This window comes from Anas platyrhynchos, chromosome 22 (assembly GCF_047663525.1).
Source record: "Anas platyrhynchos isolate ZD024472 breed Pekin duck chromosome 22, IASCAAS_PekinDuck_T2T, whole genome shotgun sequence".
Taxonomy (NCBI): Eukaryota; Metazoa; Chordata; class Aves; order Anseriformes; family Anatidae; genus Anas; species Anas platyrhynchos.
Window position 1 is genome coordinate 1,342,253 of NC_092608.1, and position 20,059 is coordinate 1,362,311.

Sequence of the window (20,059 nt, forward strand, 5' to 3'; positions counted from 1 at the left end):
CACCCCATTACTCGTGCTCAGCAATTAGACGTCTCCTCTCTGAACGTCTGCTCTCCTCTTGTGCTTTTCACACCCTGTGCTCACACAGTGCCATGCCCACACTCCCCCTGCCCCTCGCCCCCACCCTGCCCTCGCTCTGCCTCCATCCCATGGCAGCAGCACCGCAGCCACCTCGTATAACCAGGCACGTCCCAGTTTTCCTGCTGGAGTTTCTCATCTCCTTCTACTCTGAGATTTTTGGAGGTACACCACATGGTCGTGAGGCCAGAAACCTCCAGCCCCTCACACCCCTGTTGGGAGGGCAGCGATGCTGTCCCCTAAATGTCAGGCTTGTGTCTTTAGGATCAGCACCTCAGTGGGTGCAGGTAGGAGGGCGCAGCAGGAGGAGCTGGGGGAGCTGCAGTGAGCCACCAAGTGCTGCCTCGGAGCACATCCTGGCAGCGAGGACTGGCAAAAGGATGCGAGGCTCCGCACGATGCAGTCTGTGACATGCCGAGGTGATTTTCCTATTGGAGAGCTGACAAAATCTGGTTGAAATTAGCGTGCCAAGGAGGGAAAATGAGAAGCACGCAGGCTTCTCCTCCACACGGGCACTGGGCAGGCTGCAGAGCACTGAGCACTGCCAAAATGCACTGAGGCAGACCCAAAAACCAAACTCAGCAAGAACCTGGAGCGGGACTTGGCACGTGGGGTAGGAAACAGGAGCTCACACTGTCATCTGCACAGGCACAAGGCTCACCAGAGCAGCAGAGGATGCTCTCGTCACCCTCTCCTCTAGCAGAAAGGATCCTTCCCACCTCAAGCAGCAGCCACACCAGCCAACAAGGGTCATGCCGCAGCCTGAGGGTAGGCAAGAAGAAAAAAATGCAGGACCAAAAAACCACAAAACCAAAAAAGTCCAAGACCAAAAGAGGCAGAGGGTGTGAGGAGGAGGCTGCGGTGACGCGTGCTATGACCACGCACGGGCCTTTCAGGAAGAAATACTGAGATTTATCTCAAACAAGAACTCTGTCAGAGGAAGGAAAGTGGCAACAGCAGCCCTGCAAATTACTGCGTGTTTTGTGTAGCTGCAGTTTATCTCCTCTGAGAGGCTGAGGAGAGGGAGAGGAATCCCAGCTGTAAGCAGACAGCAGATAGGCTCAAGGGTTTGCTCGATCTGGCTAACCAGGCTCTAACCTTATGGCAATTAGCCTGGATTACCGAGCTGGGCTGCAGGGAAAAGGTTAATTAAAATCTGTTGAGATGAGCACGTGTGGGATTCAGCTCCTTTATCTTTTCAGTACCAGTTCGTTAAAGCTATTTCAGCAGTTTTAGGGAACCGTGTGGCTGGAAGGAGACGACCCCAGCAGGGTGCTGGGGTGCCCCGCAGTGTGGCATGGCCGAGGGGCTGGGAGCACAGCCCCATGCCAGGATGTGTCAGAGTGAAAAAAAAAACTGCATTATTTCACCTCTTCCTTGTACTGCATGAATCCAGCATGAACTCGTACTGCACAGTCCCCACAAGTAACCTGCAGACACCGGAGCTCCTGTTTCTTCACCCACTTTGGCTGGCCAAAATGCTTCCACAGCCTCAGCCTTGTTGTAAGGCAGCCTTGGGAAAGCCCTCAGGGCTCGCACAAGCTCCAGGGCATTATGCCAGGCTTGCTTCCCGTCCACAGCAGCCTCCCCTAGGCAGGCAGGAGGAGCTCGTGGCTCTCTGCACACACCTCTGCCATCCCTGGCAGCAGCGAGTTTCCAAGGGCTGTTTGGTAGCAGATGCACTGATAACAGCCCGACACATTCCCAATCATCTAAGGACGTGGAAACGGGTCTGGGAGCTATTTTGCCTCAACCACAGGCTTTGTCCTCAGCTCACCTTTCTTTGCCTGCAGGCACTGCAGCTGGGAGCGTCGCCCCACTGCTGCTGCTGAGCCTGGCCACGTTTCTCTCTCCGATGGCACCGATAACCGCGCAGTGCTCCGAGCGCAGCAGAGGCACACGTAACGACAAGCAGGCAGCTGCCTCTCGACTTGCCGCTGCAATCATCCTCTCAAATCTTCCTTCGCAGCTTTACTTCATCCCATTTCTCCATGCGGGATGTCATTTTGAATGGAAAACCAACCTGCGCACAGGCAGCTCGGTGCAGGTGCTGAGCTGGCAGCTGCCCGGCTGATGAACGCACAGGGCACCCGTAAGGAGCCCACGGCTGATGGAAACCCTGCAGCCAGAGAGAAGCACCCAGCTGTGCCATGTGCTGTTCCTGACACACATTAGAGGGTCATGGAGAGAGCACCAAGGTGCCGGGTCTGCTCCATTGTGAGGATTTAATGCAAGTCCCCGGCAGAGAACAACGGGCTCTGCTTTAAAGGTTAGCTGCGTGAGGATGTAATCCACAGCACCGCAATGAGGCACCCTACAGGAACACAAGCAGCAAACAGAGCACTGTTTGTACACAGAACAGGTTCGAAAGCACTCAAGGCCTCAGCGATATGCACACCACCATTACACAGAACACCTCTTCGTTCACCGTTAGTGCGACAGCGACGTACAATGCCATGCACCCACAGCAGCTCCTTGCGCTTGCTTTACTTTAGCAACCATCTGACAATGAAACCACGTCTGTGTACAGGCACACACTGCCAGGACTGGCAGACGGGGCTGCTGTCCAGGTAAACCAGCACCTGCTGCTTCAAAAATCACACAACCAAAATGTCAAAAGCAACCTGTCCAAGAGGCCTCCCCACGTGCCCCTGAGGACTGCTGGGCGCAGAGCCGCCAGCTCCGCTCAGTGACTGTCCCGTGCTGGGGCTCCGTGCCTTGGATCAGCCATGTGCACAAGGCTCGGAGGTCAGCTGGGCTTAGTGCTGGCTGAAGACAGCAGCACCGGTGGTCCTGGGTGATCCGAAGCCAAAAAACCCCACTCTGCATGTCGCGTGTCCGTGGCTGGCAGGGAAAGGCTCGCCCTGCCAGAGCAGGCAACCAAGACATTTACCCGCGGCAGTCCTCTCCCCTCCACCTGGTGGCTTTGTCAGATTCAGAGGAAAGGTGTTTCATGCTGCAACATGTCAAAAATCCACTTTTCAGAGGGGGAAAGAGAGAAAGATGTTTTTCCTTGTTTCTTGCTGCTGTTGTTCTCAGCTAGGTGGGACCGAAGATGATGGGATGGGATGGGTTGGGTTTGTTTTGTTTTGTAATCTGCCCCTACTTTGTAAACTCTGCAGGGATATTAGACATACCTTCTTGGAAGAAAGGCTTATTTAGATTATCTGCCAGATTTTTTCTTGCAAATGTCTGGACACTCATCTTTTTCTGATGATTTAAAAACAAACAAACAAACAAAAACCAGGCTGCTGGAAAAGGGAGCTTAGAGATCACACACTTTGCAGTAGATGTTGTTTTTTTCCCCCAGGTTCAGAGAACTTAACCCTGGGAAGAATAGCCAAAAGGTCTGGGCCAAGGCTTTTTGCTCTTCCACTCGCCTGCTTTAAATGACATTCCTCCTGACCACGAGAAAAATACCGCAGCCTTGCCAGACTGAAAGGCACCCCCCACAAAACTGGGACAGATGCACAAGTGTGCATGGAGCTGCAGATCTGTGGAGCCCAGATCGGTAGGGTGAGGGGAATTAGGGTCAGGATCAGGGAAGCGGAGGCTGGAAGTTTATGCTCCAGACAAAGGTTGATCTCATGAACTTGTCCTGGAGAAATCGTATGAGCTAATGTAGTTGGATGGAGACATCAAATGCAGTTGGAGTTTGAGATAATCAGCTGATCTACAAATAACAAAACAGTAACTCACCCCGCTTCCAAAGGTCTGCCACATCTCGCACACACACTGATATCATTTTATAATCGACAGCTTGGGGCATTTATTTATTAGGATTATCTCATGATGAGATAATGCATTCCTTGATGGCTGCATTACTCACAAGCATCCAAAGTCTTTAGTGGTCTGCAGCCTTCACGTATTCTCCACCATTTCCTACATCTTTGGGCAACCTCAGTCATTACCTGCTGCTAAATCAGCTGAGGATACAAGGATGGAGAGGCAGGTGTATGCGTGCTTGCAGAAGTCACACCTCACTCAACACCCCAGCTACCATCACACAGAAGCCAGCACACACAAATACTCCACAACACCTCCCGGCTGTGTCATTGCAGTGCCTGACCCGCACTGCATGGTCTGCTAATGCTCGTGAGTTTGTGTCAGCGGGAGGGGATGTAAGGGGCTGCTCTGCCAGCCCCAGGAGAGCAGCAGGTGAGATGGAGCAGAATGGCTCCGTCCCCTCCATCTGCTGGGTGGAAGCTCAGGCTGGCCAGGTACTGGCCACAGCAGTGGGTTTGGGGCGCCTTTGCTGGACGCTGCTGCTAAGAGATGCCAGGAGCTGTGGAGCCACATCGCGAGGTGAGCTGGGAGCCTCAGCTGTCCCGAGCACATCCCCGGCTGTAGCCCACGGCTGCCCCTAGCTCCCGGCTCCTCTGCCAGAGGACTCCCTGCATGCAGAAAATGACACGGGACAGCACAGAGCTCTGTCCTTTACCAGACTGCACCACAAAGTGCTCATACGACCCAGAAAAACTCAGTCTCTCTGAGAGAAAGCCAGATCTGCTCATGATAAGTGGTATCATGACTCCGTTATTGCCCTGGGCTGGGGGGAGAGCCTTTGGAGCTAAGGTAAAAACGGATCATCCTCACCTAGCAGAGCACATACATTTGTTTTAAAACAAACACTGCACAGTAGCTGTCTTCCCAACACATTAAACGAAGCCACAGAGCCATACAGCAACTGATGGGAAGAAACTCTCGTTGCTTCCCCTCTCTGCCAGAAATGACTTTTCAGAAGAATAAATCTGCCAGAGTACGGCAGAGTACAGCTCTACGAATCCCCGCCGTGATGTACGGCGAGGTCACCGGGCTGTGCCTCCAGCAGCTGCCAGCCCGGACCCCCACCTGGCCGCCGGCAGCCCCCGCGCCCCCCGAGCCCCCCACGTACCCGGCCTCATCTCGGGGGGGGCCACGCCGTACCCCGCACGCCCCAGGTAGCAGCGGTAGCAGTTCCTCCACAGGTAGCGGTAGTGGTTGCCGGCAGCACCGCGGATGCCACCCAGAAAGCCAAAGCACCAGAGGAGCATCCAGACGTGGCTGTGCTCCTGCCCCATGGCGAGGCGCTGTGAGGAGCGAAACAGGAGGAAAGAAATAAAAAAAAAAAAAAAAAAGGAAGAAAAAATAAATAATAAAAAAAAAAAACTCCACGAGCTGCAGTCCCGCAGCAAGATAAAGGCGAAAGAGCAGCAGGAGTCAGAAAAAAAAAATAAAAAGAAAAAAGAAAATAAAAAAGGAAGAAGGCACCGAAGCGAGCGCGCCCCGGGTGCGCTGTGCGCTGCCCCCGCCCCGCAGGTACGGGGCGAGCCCCGCAGGCGCCTCCCCCGGCCCCGGCGCCCCCCCGCGGAGCGAGGCAGCGGCGGCAGCCCGGGGAGGGGAGGGGGGGACGTGGGAGCCCACCCGGCTGGGCACGGGGGTGCTGCCAGGACGGAAGGATGGACGGATGGATGGACGGGCGGACACCCCCGGGCAGGGTGGCCAAACCCAGCTCCTCCGGGAAAAGGCAAGGGCGCTGCGAGCCCCCACCCGGCACCCCCAAAATCGCCGCCCCCCGCCCTGTTTCTGCTTTCTGGACAATTGGCACATTTCCCCCGAGGTGCCCGGTGTTGGACGGGCTCCTGCTGTCACCGCGCCCCCCCTCTCAGACAGCCCACGACCGAGGAAACTCCAACCGAGCGCAAAAACTGCCCTGCGTGATTCCTGAAAGAAAAATTCCTCATCAAGGACCGGGGCTAAACGAGGAACAGCCACTGCGAATGGTACAGAGAAAACCGTAACGTTACCGTTTCCTGTAATATGGAACCTCGCATTTTATTTTACCTTTTTCATTAAGCAAGAAGTAAGAATAGCTTATTGGATTTTCCAGAGGCGAGCTCCAAAGCCTCATTTAACTTTCTGGAATGTTTTGAAACAATGTGCTCGCAGGGTTGAGCCGGGGGGAAGAACGGGGCCTGCCACTTTGAGACATTTTAGAAGTATTATTTGGCTGTAGTAAAATTCCAAATTAAAACTTGTGGTTTAGGCTGCAATGAATAGCATTCCACAGAAAATTCTGAAACACTGCGAGAAGCTGAATCCAGGAGGAAAATAACAGTTTAAGGCTGTTTCTGCAGTGGTTTCCGAAGGAAGGTGGACTCGAGTCACGAGCCCCATCAGCAGATCGATCCAAGCAAGAGCAGCTTCCTAGCATCCCGTGGACCATCCGAACATTTGCCCATTGTAACAGTCCACATGCTTCTCATTAATATTTTGAATTCAGTAAAAATATCCAACCCAAAAATTCATCAGTCGCTTTGTGGAAAAAATATGCAACCTTCCCAAAGGATGCTGCACATTTTTGGAAGCGATTGGCACAAGCGACGTCGGTGCAAAGTGTCGGTGTGACAGCACCCTACCTCGTCCACAAACACCTGTCTGCCACCCCCCGTGGGTCTGCTGGAGCCCCCACGGACACGTGTACGTGCAGCCACTTGCTGCCATCCCACAGAAAGCCACTTTTAGATCTCCTAAATTCTTCACCCATTTAAAAATAACACATTGCCAGACATCACGAATTTTTCTTGCTGGCCAAAGTGCAGTTCCTTGGGAACACCCCTCTGCACAGCGACATTTAAGCCATGACAATGGCCAGCGTTGACACTTTTCCTGTAAATGTTTTCAGTAGTGTTGACATGCAGAAATGAATGTTGCCACAGAGCTATGAAAAACGTTTTAGGCTGACTTCCTCCATTCAGCAGTGTTATTAACATGGTCTATATTAAATTATCCTTGCCTGGAATGCCTATGAATCACAGCGAGCGCGGTTCTCCGAGTGACTCCCTGGCTCTGCAAACACAAACCCATGCGACCCTTCCACTGCCTGCGTGACCTGGAAATTCCTCCTGCTCGGGCATACCCAGCTCCCTGCAAACACTTCTTGCCATGCAGAAAGAAATGCTATCATAGCTGCTGGCGCTCAACAAATTATGTGACAGAGTTGTTCAATCTCATATTTCCTTAGACTGCTAAAAAATAAAAAATAAATAAAGTCACGCGGGGCTCAGACGTTCCCCAACGGCTCTGTGGTGCAGCACATGTATCAAAAGCACTTCAGGCTTGAACATAAACTGAATCCTGCTTATGTAATAAGTTATACTTGGCCAGGTTTGAGCCAGCTCGAGCTTCCTTGTCACCTAATTAACTTCAGCTGATTAGGTACGAAGAGTCGGTCTGAGTACGGTAACGCGCTCCAATCAGCAGCAAATCATTCTGCCTTCCCGTGGCATTAGCTGGCCGACCACTGACATCAAGAGGGGTTTTGTACACAGCTGAGCTGCACCAAACCCTCCCTCTCACGGACTTCCATTCAGCCTTAATTCTTAAATGAGTTCTTAAAAGAACTAATCCTTAAAAGAATGAATAAATTCTCAGAAGAACCCAACCAAGTCACAGCAGAAGATGTGGAACTTCCTAGTTCAACAGCGTGTTAGGTCCTGAAGTTCCTGAAGTTAACTCTTTTGGTCAAGACATGGCTTATCTCAAAGCAGGCATCAAACCACCCTTGTTCCATTTCAAAGGGAATTAAATAGGGGGAAATTCCCACATATGGCATTCTGTAATGGCACCTGGGTTAGCACAGAGACCTGCTAACAGTCTCTGCTCTCAAAGTCCTTGCGGCCAACACGGAGCCAGCAAAGGGGCTGAAATACTTAACCTCACTTTTTGAAGCCCCGGATGCTTTATTCAAGCTCCATCAGGATTTCTATCAAGAAAAGCTGAGTATCTTACAAACTGTAAACATTAATCAGTGCCTTTTGTCTTTTCTAAACTCCCCCATCTGTACAAACATGGATCTAATCCCGTCCACTCTTCTTCATGCATGTATTATCATCCGGAGTATTTGCAAAGAGTTTCTTATTTGGTGAAAAATAGGAAAAAAATAATGTAAAACACGTTGAAGAAGGTCCACCCGCCGTCACAGAAGTAAGAGTGATGGAGGAGGGTGAAGCACTCCTGAGACCAGGCCAAAGGGACATGCACAGGCTCTGCGGACACGACCAATTACAGGAATACATGCAGAGGGATTCACATTGTCTCCCCTAAAACAAAACAAAAAAAAAAGGGGGCGGGGGGGGAGGAGGAGGCACGGGGACAAAGAATTGTTTGTTTCCACCAAAAATCCCGAACCTCTTTATCATCTGAGAAGCTGATCCCTGTCCGGGGAATTCTGGGGAAACTGAAAATATTTTAGTTTGGCTAAGATAAGGGTAGAGCTGTTTATTTCACACATCCCTATGGTGGTACGGAGCCAGGAAATACTTTTCAGTTATTTTCAACAAAACATGACAAATGTACCAAATTGGCAAGAAAGTGACATTTTTCTACAGAATTCTTCAGTGTCCAAACCGATATCCACAGCAATGCCTCTTTCCCAGTTTGTCAGTAATCTTAGTTAATTATTCTGAATTCTTTTGGACCTCTGCTAAGCAAACCAGTGCTGAAAATATCTGAGAATGTCACCAGAAAGCATGGCAACCCTAAGCAGTTGACGGTGCAGTGGGAATTTTCATGTTGTGCTAGGGAATATGCGAGCTTTGAACTTCTAGTCTGCAGGAACCTAGCAGAGGTGTCTTTCTCTGATGTTCTCAGTGAATCCTGGAGCTGCAATATACTCCAGAAAATATATCTTGTTCTTGGCTCTGATAAGCAAATAGCTCTTTGCATTTTTCTGCCTCTCAGCTCCAGCCGCCTCAAACACGCAGCACTTGCACAGATGATAATTCCCAGGGAGAACGGGATGGGAAATCTGCTCAGTGCATAACAGCCGAGGTTCGAGCTGCAGGAGGTGAAAAGTCCACTTGATGTGAGGATTGCTCTGGGTACTATGCTAATGCAAATCCCATGTTATGCTTTACAAACAAAAAATTGTCTTCTCTTTCAGTCTGGTTTGAAAGCAGGAGGTTTAAAGTGGAAGACATGGAACATTGTGATGATACAGGCTCATGAGGAGAGCATTTATCTCGTCTGAAGCAATGCAAACACAACCTCAAGAGACCCCAGATCTCACCCTGAAAGCTTCATTTTTACCCAGGTCAGACTTTCCCTCTGTAACTGGTATCATTCACACAGCTAAGTGTGCAGCAGAACGAGAACACTTTTTCTAGATGACTGAACACCAAAAGTGTGCACAATATGTGAAGGAACAAGAAAACCCAAACACCTCTCCTTCAGACGTGTGGCCAGGACAGCTCTGCAGCACGTGGCTTCTGTGCAGCCAACACAAACATAAAGCTCCAGATTTCACAGCCACACCTGAATGAACTCACTCTGATGAACTACCAAGCGTGTCCCCAGGGTCTAGGGCAAGAAGGCAACGTCAGAGACATCACAAGCCTCCTCTAAGAAGCATCAGCAAAATAATCTTCTACATTTATCATGAAAAGAAATGTTTCTTCTCCGCAGACTGGGAACACCGTAGCGCTTTTTTTTTTATCACAATGTCAAACTGCTTCCATGTTCAATAGCAAACGATCCATTCTGAAGGTAATTCAAACAGCATGTGCACGAAGGCAGGGAGATGCATTGCGTTGCTCAGAGGTAATCTTAAAAAAGATTAAATTAATGCTGAACAGCAGGAGGCTGCAGGCTCGGTAGCTGTCCTGTGAGAGGCACACTGCCTGTGACAGTGCCATTAGGAAACGATGCGGGCTCGGGGGGTCTCAGTGTGGGTGTTAGGGAATCAGGCAACAGGCCTTGGTAGCCTAAAGTGCTGCTGGAAAATCATTTTTATGTGAACATCAAGAAAAAAAAGGCAATGTATAGAGAAAGCAGGCACAAGGTTGTGCGAAGTCTGTGGCTGCTGCAGACATTACAACTCCATGTTCTGCTCAAGCCAATATCCCAGAAATTGGACATTTTGGCCAAGCTTTGTGTTCACATTCGTATTCCATTTTCCACTAGGATCCTAGCACTTCTTGTCTTCCTGGCGGAAACAGTAGTGGGACAACCAATGTTAACAGCAGAGGCTGATGAGATTTTAGAAGTTTTACTCTCATCTTCAATCAAAAGGCCAGACTTATGATATCTTTCCACTAAAATTCCTTCAAGTAAACCCACACAAGTTGTCTGAATAGTATTAACCCAGAAAAGACTAAATTGAAAGGTTGTGAAAATGAAAATACTCACACATGTTCTACTAGTTTTTCCAAATCAAGTCCAGAATGAGTCCTGTAGCCTTTCCTCCTTCCACAGCCGTACCAATACCAGCAGTATTAATGCCTTATTACAGGCATTTTTCATTTCATTCATATCTGATGCCATTTTGCATCAATTAAAGAGAATGAATTCTAAAACTAAATCATTTCAAATATCAGGAAATAATTCAGATTAATTGTGCATTAATAAGCAGTAATTTAAGTAGAAGACAATTGGTACTTTCATTTTCTGCAATGTGATAGAAAAGAAACCACTATTTAATGTGACGGGCGCCTCTGCTTAGCTTCTGCTCCTTCTGTCACCTCCAGTCACCGTCATCATTTGAAAACTCGTTTTGGGGCAATAACACAGCGGTGCACTGGGGCGGTTCTGAAGAACTGGGACGGGTCCAGCAGAGAGGCCACCAGCGTCCCCACCAGCAGCGATACGCTGGCTCCGTGCCATGGCAGTCCCCACACCAACCAGCCTCCCTCTCCCTCCTACACCAAGCCTCCTGAAGCCAAAGGTGTCTCCCTGCCCCCGGTGGGGGCCAGACCTTTGAGGAACACAGCACTTATCTCAGCCTGCCTCCCAAACAGAGGGGAGCCAAAACCAAGCGGAGCCTCACCAAACTGCCAGGTGAATGTTGAAGAATCACACCCCGCTGCCTTCCTTGTTACTCAGGTTTCTCAGGAAGGCTCATAAACCTCCTGGCCAGGGAACCTCATGGGGACGAGGGCTTCTCTCACCAGCTGGGACACAAAACCCCTGTCCCGCACAGACCGTGCATCCTGGGGAGAAATCCTGGCTGTCCAGCTGGAAACACCGGTCCCTGCAACACCTCCTGCACCCCGAATGGAGGGACCAGAGACTGGCAGGGAGACTGCAAGGAGGGAACTGTTGGGCTGCATCAGTGTCAGGCCATTCTTTTATCTCCAGTGACAGACCAAAATCAACCCCAGATTAGGAAATGCTAAGTTTCAGTTGGACATGTGAAATATATGGGGAGATTTCAAAAAAGATGTATCAGTTGCTGGCAAATTCTTGATGTTTGGCACTAAACAAGGCACTCTGAAAATGTATTTGTACTTAAGAAGCTACTTTTTTTTTTTTTTTTTTTTTTGTTCTGTAGAGAAGCATTTCCTTCTTAAAGTTGAAAAATGGAGACAAATACCGTTTTAAGGCATTTGGTCTGGATAGAAGAATAATGAGCTGTGCCTTTGCCAAAATTGCATGCTTCAGCCATACTGTACTCCGTACATTTCCTTCTGCTACTGCAGATAAATCTCCAGCTCCTTGTGCTCACCGAGCGCTGATGGAGCTCCCTGTCTGCTGGGAGCCAGCCCCGCTTCCATCTGCTCCCAGCCTGCCCCAACTTCTGCATCGATGGCCAAACCAGCACCGAAAGCTTTAAGGAAGGGGCAAGAGTAGGGCAGGGTCACAAAACAGAGAGCGGGGACACAGGGAGAGGGTCACGGACAGGGATGGAGGGCGATGCATTTGTGCAGCCTGCAGGCAGCCCAGCACCCAGGCACCGGTGCAAGCACTGGCAGCACATCAGGAAGGGCAGATGCAGACGCTGTCGGGGTGAGCAGCCCATGCGATGCTTTTAGTCCTCCCCCCTGCATCCCGAGCGTCCCGGCCGAGGCGCTGGGGCCGTGGCACCGCCGCCCTCTGCCGGCAGCGGCTGCCCCCGGCCGCCCGCAGCCCCTGAACGGGGGCAAACCAAGGCTGATGTGACCCAGGAGCACCCACATCTCATTCCCTGGGCATCCAGTGCCCGAGAACCCGTGCACACGAATGTCACTGGCTCATGCTGTACCCACCTTGTGCCTGTGCTCACTGCAGTCCACGTTACCAAATCCCAGCACAGGCATTGCTCACGCAGGTACAGGCACCAGTATTTACATTGTGCATGTTTGACCAAAACATGACGAACACTAACGAGCTGTTGTAGGGCTTCTGAAACGAGCCTAGAAAAAGTGGGGACAGGAGTTTCATCTTTGTTCATGAACTGAGCTTTTAGAAATAAACTCTAATGTGTGTCTGAAGTACAAGAAAAAAATCCACCTATGGAAAATTCTGGATAAGAAAATATCTTCTGGATAAGAAAAAAAAAATAAATTACCTGCTTTGGAATTTAACAGAAATCTCTAATTTGTACATTGGCTATCAAGAGATTCGCAGATCTCAACTGCAGGCAGGCAGTCACTGCAGACAGGCAGCTTGTTTTCTTCTTTTCCCAAACTCGTGAATCAAAAGGACTGACAAAAATTACATTTTGGACCCTTTGAGGTCTGCTGGGCAGATCACCTCCATTTTTCTCTAACTGCCAGGCAGCAGCTTCTCCTGTCTGTGGAAAGATGCTGCATGGAAAACCTCTGTGCAAAGGCACCAGGCCTTGGCTATCTCAAAACCTCCGCCAGCAAAAGAAGGACATTTTGCCTGGCAGCCTTCTGGGTGCTGGCTTCCTGTTCCCCCCAAGGCTAAAGAATCGTGTGATTAGCCTGTAATTAATAACTTCCATCCTCTTTATCCACATCAAAACTGGACTGACGTGCCTGTCTGGGCTCAGAGCTCCCTAACTACTTCTGAAACACCAGACTGTGCAAGTTTTGTTTTACTTTTCAGAAATCCTAAGACCTGCTAGAGCTTAGCAAAATCCCCAAGGGTTTGTACTTGCTTAATCCTCTCACTGCAGCTACCCGCCAGGGTTAGGAACTCCGCAGCTCATTCCAGATGCTTTGTGTGAGACAAAGGTTTCCAGGGCTGCCCTGCAACAACTCCACCTGCTCTGTTCAGATGGATTTTCACACTACAGGTGTGATTTCTATGAGATGCAACAACCTAAACGCAGTGTCTGTTTGAAAAGAGAATGGTATGTTACTGTCACAGCTGTAAGAAGAATAGGTTTTTAAACCAGTTCTGGAAAGTAGCTCTGCATCAGTTAAAGGCTTTCCTGTTTTCATCAAAGATCTGGCAAAACTTACAGTTACTGTCCTACTGTGAACTGCTCTCAGGACGGATGCCAGCTCTGGCAGACACACAACCAGGTGACACGACAGCCTGTGTTTTACATGCAGGAAAGTAATTCAAAGTGCTGTGAGTACTGCTCGCAAATACAAGGCAAAATTCTTGTTCCTGCTCTGCCCATTGCTCCCGCAACCATCATCACAGTTTTCACTCACACGAACAGCAACTGCAGCTGGACGCGTTGGGCAATACTGGGTTTCAAAGAAATACTTGCCAACTTGTTAAGGGAAGCAGAGGAGGAATTAAGAAGCACGACCCTGCAGGATTGTACAAAACTTAGAGGGGGCTCAAGAATTTGAAACCCAGCTGATGTTTTAGGAGCTAAAAGGGCAGCAGCTCTGGCAGGAGCCTCTGTCCTGCTGGGCTAGGCAAGGAAAGGCTTCCACAGTGGAAGTAACCCTGCAAGGAGCATTCAGAGAAGTGCCTCCTGGGCACTGTCTCATGCTTCGGAGGCATACAATGGCAAAATCCAGCTGGCTGGACGAGCACAAGTCACAGAGGGTCCTACGCTGAAGAGCTGACATGTCCAGAGGGGAGCCTGAGCTGGAAGGGCTCTGTGACTTTCCTGGATATGTGTTGGATGCAGCTGAAGTCTAGCACATTAAAAGATTTTAAATTATTGATATTATTTAAACACACCTTTTTTTTCCCTAAAGTTCCCTTTAATCTTTCAAGTGGACACAATTTAAGCGGATTCCACATAAACTGTACATTTCCTCAGCAGCACAGAGAGCAGGACTTACCCTTGCCTTCATGTTTTGTAAAAATAAGCATTGTGGTTACGCTCTACAAACACTACTTTCAAAATTTTAAAGCTTGTATTTATCAAAGCGTTATGAAACTTCCTTTCCCCATGACTGAAGCATGCAAGCCATAAATAAAACAAAGAGCATCCCTCATGCCAGAACTCACACGGTTCTCCAAGATCTCTAGACAAAGGATACCTGCATGGGATAATTTTTCAAAAGGGGGAAAAAAATAAAATAAAAAGTGTCCAAGGATATTGACGAGCAAGCTGAAGGCTCAGAAAGGAAAGGCCAGCACTTTGCACGCCCAGCCTGCTCCCACGCTTCTGTCCTCGCTCCCTGTGGGTTCCCTGCTGACCCTGGAAACCAAGCATGGGTTGCCTCTTGCCATGCCTACAGGCTCCACCGACGCTTGGTTTCCACGGTCGGGTGCAGCTCGTATCGAGGGGCTCCAGGAAAACGGCCCCCGGAGAGGAGTCTCGCTGTCTTCCACATCACTTGGACATTTGCTGAACCGCCATGTGTGTGCAAATAAATCCAACGGGAAACCTCTTACAAGACTTCCATTAAAATTACCTGTCATTACCTAGTCTCAGATTATCAGAGTCTCGGGTTATCAGAAATTTGCTTGAGAGGGTGATAGCACCATGAGCAAATCAGTGCAAGAAGGCTGTTGGAGGAGGAAAGGAAGAGGGGACGTGGTGTACACCACGTGGATGAAGGCTGAAATTGGGATTTGTTGTTGTTCTTTCACACGAAGAAAGATCATCAGGATGAGTTAGTTTACAAGTTTTTTTGCTATTTTAGTTCCACTTTGACATTAAATCACCTCATGGAGGCAGGCGGGGGTGCTGGGCCCCGAAGGGCAGGACAAGGCTGAAGCCCAGCGGCGGTGCCCATCCTGCCCCACCACGGGTGCTGTGCTCCAGCATTTGGAAGCTCACTTTGATGCCTTTTACTAGGAAAGGCTTGGAATTAAATACTGATAGCAGCAGGTATTTCTGCTCTTTATGAGAATTTTAAGGAAATCAGAATTCAGGCACATCTGGTATTTCATTTACAGGGGTCACACTCTCCCACATGAAAGAAAAAAAACATCTTAAACTGATAACAACAACAACAAAAACCAACACTTTTCCATCTGCCTTTGGGCTAAGAGACCATTAACATTCACAGCCTATTGTCAGGAGGCTTTACAACATCTTGTGGAAGGCCCTGAAGGAAGCTGAGGAGAGGTCCCAGTTGGCTTTCTCTTGAACAAGGGCTGCCCCTTCCCTGCATAGCAGCAAACACACCACAAAGTCACATTTCCCAGTTCTGAAGCCCACCTACAGACACATTCTTGGGAAGAAGCTCAGGGAACACGACCCTCAATAGAAGGAATGTCTTTGTGCATCATCCTGATGGCCCGTAAGAAGCAAGCGCACAGCAGACCACACAAACCACCTCAGCACGATGGCAGCACCAGGCTGGGCTGCACCTCCCAAGCAGAAAAATGATTTTGAGTCTGTGTTTCAGAAGCCATCAGTCCTGCCTGACAGCCCTGTGTGACGCCTGCTGCTGCCTGGGAGAAGCGTTGGTGCTGGGAGGGCGCCGGGGCTGCAGGACTTGTGGTGTGGCTGGAACTGAGCACGCTGCTGCCTAGTGAGAAACGCTGTCAGTGCCTTTTCCCATCATCTTTTCTTTTTTTTTTTATTATTTAAAAGACTTTTAACTACCTAATTATTTATTTTTGCAGAGGGAAATTTTCCATTTCCTGACCGTTTCAGAGTCCAAGACCTGCCTTTTTCCTCTTCAACACCTACTGCTGCAAGCGAGCATGAGCTGACATCAGAGAACTGTGCTGTAAAAGGCAGCTCAGACCAGTGGAAGACCAGACCCAGGACATGGAGCCTCATGGACAGACCAGATCCCTTCCTTCATGCTCAGTTCTTGCCACTGCTGCAGAAGAAGCAGCTGAGGGAGCCCCTGCTTCAGGAGGACCGGGCTGCTTCTGGCAGGAAGGCATCGAGGGTGGGAAAGGCGAGTTGCAAAACACAAGGACATAACCAGACATGCAGAGAAGAGAAACTGTAAGGATATTTCATGTCATTTCCCGTCTTCCAGAATGTCCTTAGCAGATTCTCATCCTAACCCAACTAACCATCTATAAACTCAGTCTTTTTCCATGGGTTATACCGAGTGCTCAGATGACCTCAGCCTGCCTCTTCCTGATCCACAAGATGTAGAGATGTAAAAAAACATCCATGGCAGACAGCACCTCCGGGAAATCTGGGAAATCACAGCCTTTCAGGAGAAGATGCCTGATGAGATCCGCTGTGGTCTGCAGGGAGCAGATTATCTTTCACAGCTCTAGCTTCCTGTAGAGCTCGGATAAAGCTGATGCCATGTATGTATTGCCATAGCAATCTACTGCAACCAGTTGTGATCTCATTTCACAAAATGACTCCTTGTTTCCTTGTCACCCCTGTTTTTCTGCCATCAAGTTCTGCAGAAAACAGGAAGCTTGACCTTGCCTGCAGAAAATCTCTCCAGAGCATCTCATGCCTTCAGAACCCAAGGCCAGGAGGAGTCCGACACGTTAATAGATAAAACGGCCCCGCAGATGACATAACCACCGAGCAGGAAGCTAAACAGTTGGAGGCCAAACTGCATTTCTGACCTCTTTGTAAGAGCAAGCCATGTTACCAATAGTCATTAGTGTGGTAATGCAGCAGAAATGGCTGGTGGGTCACAGAGCCGCAGTGTCACAGCAGGAGCAGCCTGGCAGCCCGGCAGGCACCCTGGCAGCCTGCACTTCGTGGGTGAGCCAAAAGCAGTTGGCAAAACAAAGGCTACAGCCAAGAAAACAGGTTACAAACGTGTCTGCTTCAGCCTGATGTGGTGAGGCTGGGCTCTGTACAGCCCCTGGGGAGACTCACCTCAGGCTCGCCTGCTCACTTCACACAGAATTACAACCAAAATATGTTTTTAAGCAGAGCTAGCATAGCTTGACTGACACCTACCAGTTGCTGCTGCTGTCCTCGGTCACCCTGCTCCTGCCACCTGCGAGGCCAGGGGACACTCGGCAGGCAGGGCAGCTGGGTTTTCCTCCATCAGAAACCAGGGCATAGCCACTTGCATTAAAAAGAAATCAGCAAAATAAAAACCAGAAAGCTGCACGGGCAGGCTCCCAGGGAGCACAGAGGGTGAGCCCCAGCAGACAGGGCTGCTGTTGCTGGTCCTGCTGTGCCCGGGGCTCGCAGCCACGCTGCATCTGTGTGTGCCCACATCTCTGGAGACACTGGAGTTAGGCAAATAACTGTGCCTGCCCAGGAACACATCGTCTCTTTGCTACAAGGGGAGAGAGGAAAACCCCATCTCATGGAGATTCAAGACAATGTCTGTGACCCCTCCATCCTCCTAATTCCTAAAAGCAGCCGTACGTCATCTGGCTGAGTTTCAGAGCGTGAAAACCCTTCAGTGCTCCCAGGAACATCTGCTTAAAGGAGGAAATAAATAACAGAACAAAAAAACAAAAGATGTCCTGATAATCATCCCTGTCACCAGCTAAAGGCTGAGAAACCCATCTCCCAGGAACAGATTTACTCGTCCCCAAGAAAAAAAGAGAAATGAAGTAGCAAAGGGCTTGCCGGATCCCTCCTTTCCCCGGAATGCGTGTAAATACCTGTCAGATTAGCATGAATTATTTCTTTTAGGTTGTGCAAATGTTCTGGAAGAGGGAACATCTGCAAGAGATAATAGCTATGCAGATCTGTAAGTACTTCCATGCACATAATGAGCGGTGCCGTGTATCTTCCCCACAGCCTCCAGTAAGGGGTGAGATGAAGATTTTCATCAAATATTCTTACTCCACTCAAAACAAACAGGTTTACTTATCTTGATGTCTCAATGATTCTCTATTTCCTTAGCTTCCTGCCCCCTGCAGGACACCCACAGCTCCATAGATGATCTCTTTCTGCCAGCTCCTGTCACTGGTTTCTACTGGAGTCCTCTCTCTCTACTACCTTGCCCCTTTCACTTGCAGCTTAAATCTTTAAAAAGTGGTGGTGTGGGTTTTGCGCACTTTCTCCTGTCTTTGGGCACGTGGTCACCCCAGCCCACACATTTTGGCAAGTTTCCACTTTGTTTTCCTGAATGTCCTCAGAAGACTGAGCGCTGTTCACCCAGGCTCATTTCTTCCAAGGGCTGCCTCGTGCTTTGAGGACCTGCTCCCACCGAGTCAGCAGCAGTCTGCCTCGTCTCTGCGAGAGTAACGTTAGACTCTCAAGCTCTGCCGTAAAACCTTACTTTTCCTCTTGGACTATAAATACCTCTCTATAATGGAGAGAATTTTTCTGTGACACTTTATATCATGGATACAATATAAAAATATACTGCTCTTGGCAGGCTTTGCAAGACTTCCCTTTGGGAGCTCAGCAAATGGGCTGGTGTTTGATGATTTTTTTTCCACTCCAAGGCCAAAGCTGCATTTCATGGAAAGACGGAGAGATGACTCCCATGGGAAAAAACCTATATTCCTGTTCTGGAGGAGCTGAAGAGACTTCCTTCAAAATTTCCAGATCTTTGAAGTGACCTCAGCTCCATGAGATCACGTCTGTGCTTGCCAAGGCTGAGTACGAAGGTGCGAACGCCGGCGGCAGCTCCCTCCTGCTCTCCTGCCAGGCTCTGCGCCGTCTCCAGCCGCACATCCCCTCAGTGCTCCGCAGGCATCGAGCCCCGTTACATCTCCTGCTCCAGAGCAAAGCCACCAGGAGAGGCAGGTCTGACAGCTAGGTGCCTGATAAGGCAAGGCAATCAGGGAGCTGAACTCCAGGCCCATGCTGGGCTCACACATTTCACAATTCTCTCACAATTGTGAGAGAATCATTCCCTTTACCATAATAATTCCTGATCTGTTATACTGCACCCACAAGTGATATTTTTTTTCCCTGTAAATACAAGCAAAATATAAATGCCTGTTTTTAACAGTACTGCAAAATGAATGTAGTCAAGAGAATTTCAAGAAAAATGCTGTCTGGGAACAAACTAGGTACACCTTTAATTTACCAAAGCTCCAGATATTGTGAGCTTATAAATGTATCATGCCCAAAGTCCCCAGTGAATTCAAACCAGAAATATCCTAAGTGACACCCATTAAGACCTGAGGGTTTTGTTTCCCAACTTCTCAGTTATTAGTTTTGGTCTTTCCCCACGAGGAGGAGGATATAGTCTGATACTGTACTTATAAATCTCTGTCGAGCCCTAACAGTGCAAACATAAGCCCCACAATTTATGCTTAAAAACAAGCAGAAACCAGAACCACTACCTCTCATATAGTGCTTCCCTAAGAACATATGATAGCTATTTTTTAAGATGCTATTACACACAAACACAAATAATGCACATTTAGCCATAAACGCAACACAAACAAAAGTATCCACTGACAGTTTATCTGCTGAATATCCCTTCTTTGGGTAATTCATTTTTGCTTCTGGGCAAAATGGTCCAAAACCAGTGATTTGACAGATCCTGCCATGAGCTCATCATCATAACTAACTCATACGGTCTCACAAGGCACTCACAGTAAGCTCCTCCAGCTGCTGGCTTTGTCGGGCAGGACTGCTTAAGAGGCTGACAGAAGATAACATGAACTACAGTGGGGTTTCAAAGTATGACTTATGGCCTTTTCTTTAAAGCCAAAAGCTTTAAAGAGAACTGCATTGAGCAGACGCTGATAATGACCTGGCAAAGAACGCCCAGCTGGGCAGCTAGGGCTCAGCAACATGTTTTCAGGAGCAACAATGATAAAGGAGAAGGCTCTGCTACCAAAGTAAGAAATGAAAGCTACAGGCACTGGAAGAAGTGGTTTGACACTCAGACGTTTCACTAATTGGGTTTAAACTTACTGATATGAATAAGAAGCTCCAAGAGCCACACTTTGTTTTAAAGGAATCCTAAACCAAGCATCTTCCAAAGCTCTGCTGTGTTGATTGTCAGCTACTCCTTCCAGCAAACACCCATTTTTTGGCTGCAACAGAGTCAGA

The 20,059-nt window shown here is 49.1% G+C and overlaps 1 protein-coding gene across 3 annotated transcripts in view; it reads right to left on the bottom strand.

Moving 5' to 3' along the window:
* Window positions 1-20,059, bottom strand: part of MEGF6 (multiple EGF like domains 6) — a 72,615-nt gene that overhangs the window by 35,125 nt on the left and 17,431 nt on the right. The window contains exon 1 of one of the 3 annotated variants that reach the window (XM_072027010.1): window positions 4,973-5,330. The exons of the other annotated variants lie outside the window; for them this stretch is intronic. Coding sequence (XP_071883111.1) covers window positions 4,973-5,138 — 166 coding nt within the window. The 5' untranslated portion in view covers window positions 5,139-5,330. Of the gene's footprint in view, window positions 1-4,972; window positions 5,331-20,059 lie in introns of those variants that run through there. 3 annotated transcript variants of the gene reach the window in all.